Source organism: Colossoma macropomum, unplaced genomic scaffold, assembly GCF_904425465.1.
Source record: "Colossoma macropomum unplaced genomic scaffold, Colossoma_macropomum, whole genome shotgun sequence".
In the NCBI taxonomy this organism is placed as follows: domain Eukaryota; kingdom Metazoa; phylum Chordata; class Actinopteri; order Characiformes; family Serrasalmidae; genus Colossoma; species Colossoma macropomum.
The window spans coordinates 33,255,108-33,259,814 of NW_023494789.1; the positions used below are offsets into that span (position 1 = coordinate 33,255,108).

At 40.0% G+C, this 4,707-nt stretch overlaps 1 protein-coding gene across 1 annotated transcript in view; it reads right to left on the reverse strand.

Annotated features, from left to right (window-relative positions):
* Positions 1-1,014: 1,014 nt before the first annotated feature.
* LOC118808395 (Krueppel-like factor 15) overlaps positions 1,015-4,707 on the reverse strand; it is a 12,281-nt gene continuing 8,588 nt past the window's right edge. The window contains exon 3 of the mRNA XM_036571033.1: positions 1,015-3,094. Coding sequence (XP_036426926.1) covers positions 2,926-3,094 — 169 coding nt within the window. The 3' untranslated portion in view covers positions 1,015-2,925. The remainder of the gene's footprint in view (positions 3,095-4,707) is intronic.

Below are 4,707 nucleotides of genomic sequence, written 5' to 3' on the forward strand. Positions count from 1 at the left end.
CCCTCAGACAGTCAAACATCCTGGATTTTGGTTGCAAAACATATGGTCTCTAATTGCATATAGAAGACTAAAATCAAGAGGAGTGCAATCTGGAGGCTGAGTTGGCCCTTCAGTTGGTCAATGCCAGCCAATCCACTGCCCAGGAAGTCATGGACAGCACCACTGTGATGGTGAACCATCTTGTTGGAAAAAGTTTAGAAACTTTCCTTCTTCATTCAACAGTGAAGGAAAGGATAGACTCTTTAGATACATACTATAGACCACCTCTGTCTCCAAACTGAACCCTTCTTGATTTTCTTTCTGGGAGTATCTAAAGAGTTGGTTCTGTACAACCAAAAAGTGGAACATTTGGGGCACCCAAGTGGTATGATCATCTAAGCATTGGTCCTATTGCGAGTTCCAATTATTGGTGATGCCACAGCCACCCATAACTGTGCTGAGTGGGTAGGGCGGCCCTTGCCCTCCCTCCTCCAGCCATAACACAGTGCAATGCTAGCCAAAACAGGTGTCTGTGAGCTGAGGTAACAGATTTAGCGGTTAGTGTTTCCCTTTAAGTGCGCTAAGCTGTCCAACAATGTTGCATTAGCAGCGGTTTGAAAAAATGCAGTGTTGCTTCACGTGTCTTGGAGGAAGCATGAACTAGCCATCACTCAGCTCGGTTGAATCATATGGTAGGGGGTGGAAACTGGCTATGATTAATTGAGGAAAAAATTTGAGTAACCCACCCCTCCAAGTACAAACACATCATGAATGCTTGTGTTAGCACGCTAGCATCATACTAGCGGTGTTTCAGTGTGCTCAGTGTGACTGAAAAAAAAAACATGTAAACTTCCAATTTGAAATGTTTATATTGTATTCAAGATGGAAGCTTTATAGATCTCAAAGGTACAGACATTAGTCTACTGGTACTAATGAGATCAATGTAGCATTAAGCATCTTACAGTTACTTGTGTGGTTCTCTGTATTTATAATCTTTCCATTACAGACCAAAATCATCAAGCAAAGACATTTACCTACATTTGCATGTTTTATTTGTAAATGGATTTTGTGTACAAGGGAAAAATATATATATTTATGTGTACTGAAACATTACTATATACACATTAAGGATTACACTAGAAATCTTCACAACCACAGACGTTTTCTTTTTTATTTTGATTGCCTTTTCTCTCTCTCTCACTCTCCTTTAGAATCATTCAGGTACGGATGAAGCTATGCACATGTCCCTTTTATTTACATACATTCATAGGATGTGGCTTAAAACACCTGTGTATCAACAAGCATTTATAAAGTTTAGTCTATGAATGGAAGGAATGCCGTGATGTATGTACATAAACTGTGCCCTTTGATCAGACAGAGAACATATGTGTGACACATAAGGAAGCAAATATTCCCCCAACACATGATTAGAAGTGCTTAGAATAATAACAACTCTACTCGTGGCCTCAGTACTACCACTGTTTTGCCTGCAACCACCTCAACAGGCCTGTACTTCTGACCCAACCTTACAAACAAACATGAACAAACCCAGATAAGTGCTGTTGTGTAATATTTGGCTAGTACAGTACATAATTCTCACAATGTAATATCAAATGTAACCATAATTGAAAGTTACAGCAACATTAGGATGGTCATACTCATGTTTGTATGAAAGGGGGGTTGGACTGGTTAGTGCAGCATTGACTTTGCTTACCCAGTGACAGGCTATGGTAGTACGATGATATGTGAGGAATCCAGTAACAGGTGTTCAGGGTTCTGAGGCAGATTTTGTGTCACTGAAACTTTAAAAAAAATTAAACAGAAAGAGAAGATGCTCAGCTCTCGGGCAAAAGGCTCCAATATGCTTACAAAATGTCAAGCAAGCTCATTCTCATCTAGTATCACTGATGAGCGCCATCACCCAAAACTCATCACACAACAGCTGCAAATACAGGCTGCACCATATGTGACTTACATTACACTGAGTAATGCACTGAATTTACATGATTCAAATGTGGACATTGTTTCACATGAATAAAATATATCAACACTGTTTTGTTGTTCAGTTGACTTACTTTTGGCAATATTTGATGGAATATATTTTATTCATGAATAATGATATACACATCATATACTCGTTTGAATTAAGCAAATTCAGTGCACCACTTTTTTCAGTGTATATCCACCTTAAATCATGATGACGTAAATTAGGTGGTACTAGCTTTACAGGTCATCCCCCAAGTCTCCCCCCCAGGACCCAGACCACACCTGAGATAAGGCCTTTGTGGTCGACTAAGGCCAAAGAGGAGGCTTAAAACACAGCAGAGCCATTAAAAGCCAAAACTAACAAAAATATAAACACCCTTTTACAAAACACCTCGCATTAAAAGCAATATGAGATAAAAAAAAAATGTCAACACCGATTGAAGGCATACATATAAACATGTACAATCAACACTGTGCACATTTTAGTTTTGTTGCGTTTACAGTTTTTTGCATTTCTATTGTCGTTCCGCAGTTTTTACATAAAACTTACATAAAGTTAGAGTCGTTTACAAAAGTGTCCCCATAGCTTATTCGGATAGACTGATCCCTAGTAGCAGTTTCTGTCTCAATTCCAGTCCCATCTTCTTAGTAATCCAAACAAAGTGTAGCACCAAAGGTGACAACATGTTGCCAATGTTGTGCCACCAAGGCTTAACTTAAAACACTATAAATATTAGGAAAAATGAGAAAGCACTATGTATGCGTGCACTGTGTTCTGTGGAAGGCAGTAAAATACATGCTCAGGCCTGACGCATCCTCTCCTTCCATCAGTCACCTTACATCTACACATGTATGTTGAGTTGTGTGTACACTTTCACAAAAACATAACGCACACACACAGAGTTGTGTCTTCCAGTCTTCCATTTTGTCCATAGGTGAGTCTTAATTAGGACCGGCTCATCAGGCAGTGGGACGGACTGTCCGGCTGCTTCGGGGAAAGCGATGGACTTTGATGTGCTTTGACAGGTGGTCACTGCGGGCGAACTTTTTCTCACACACAGGACACTGGTAAGGCTTGACACCAGAATGGGACCGCCGGTGACGGGACAGCTCATCTGAGCGGGAAAACCTGGAGTGGACACAGAAAGAAGGATCAGAATATGACAGTCACACAGGATTGTAACTAGGAAAGCCTCCTCAAATGACTGCTGATATTATTTACCTCAGTGGTTCTCAAACTAGTCCTCAGGGAGCCAGGACAAGTGAAAATGGGGGCTGGGGGACAATGAGGACTGGTTGGAGAACCACTCTTTAACTTGGCCATTTACATAGATAACAGTATGTCATACAGTGTCAGAAACCAAGTGGCAAGTCTGTTTAAGATTCCTTAACAACTCTATTTGAGATGCCAGTCTGTGGCTATAAGTGTCCATGACTTGTTAACTGCAATAGCTTCATAGCTCCTATGCAAAACTAAAGAAGCAAACTTTGGACACCAAACATACCCTGGCTGATCAACTATGCTTAAGGTAATTGGAGGTAACTGGAATATCGTACATCTGCTAATCTCCAGTGCAATAAACAGTGTACACAGCCAGACTCTCTGGTGCAAAACAACACTGGACAGCAGGTCTCAAGCTATTGCTGTGGTTGCAGAAGACAGCAGACTGCATGCATTCTAGCAGGCCTGGAGCAGAATGCTGATTTCATAAAACTAATCACCAGCATACATATTCAGTGAGCGATCACAATCGCTGCTCATCATCTGTGTTTGCCTGGGACCAGCACTTGGCGCTCAGCTGTTTAGAGCTCAGATCTAAGTAGGCTGATAAGGTGAACTGTGCAGACAGCAGCTACAGCCTCTGGCACTGAACACAACATGTGTGATAAGGCAAAATATATTTTACAGTGTAGGGTGTTGTAAAGGGTTGGGTTATTGTGAAAGGCCTTACGTAACCAGAAATGTAAAACTGTGGCAGAGAGTCTTAAAGGTTAAAAACATAAACATACAATCATTACAACACTCAGTAACAGTAGGGCATGAGATCAGTATAAAATGAAAAAAATAATATAAAAATATAAAAAAATCAGGCTGCAAAATAACTGTTACTGCTGTTTTAGCTATGTGACATTTTTTCTGTCCATTTTTAGAAATAAGCAAGTCAGTTTGGGACGACATAATGCCGGCTATAGATTTCCATTACTTGTTAGCTACATTAGCCTTGTAGCTCCAGTGCAAAACCAAAGAAGCAAACTTTGGATGCCAAGCACATCTTAGCTGACTACATTTTGGGGTAAGGGGAAAACTATGTAAATTTGATTGTGTCAGATTTTGCAATATAGTAATTACTGTACCATATACCATGTAGTGTAGCACGTAACACTACACACTACTGTACAGTCAAGATACTAGCTTTAATAAACTTTCATTTTCAAACTCAATATGGGAGAAACTCGTGTAGGTATATCTTTCAGGTATATCACAGTGATTCAGTGTCAAAACAGCTCACCCAAAGTCAATTATCTTGACGACTGCACATTTTACCATTATCACTAGCCTAGAATATTTATGCACTGCCTTTCATGGGATCAGCAAAATTCACCTGCTCAGAAGTCTAAAAGCAATCTGCCTTGCTTTTAAGGAGAAAGTAGACCAGCGGGTTCATAATGACACACAGCATTATAACTGTATTATGACACACAGCATTATAACTGTATTATGACATACTAGTTTCAAAATCA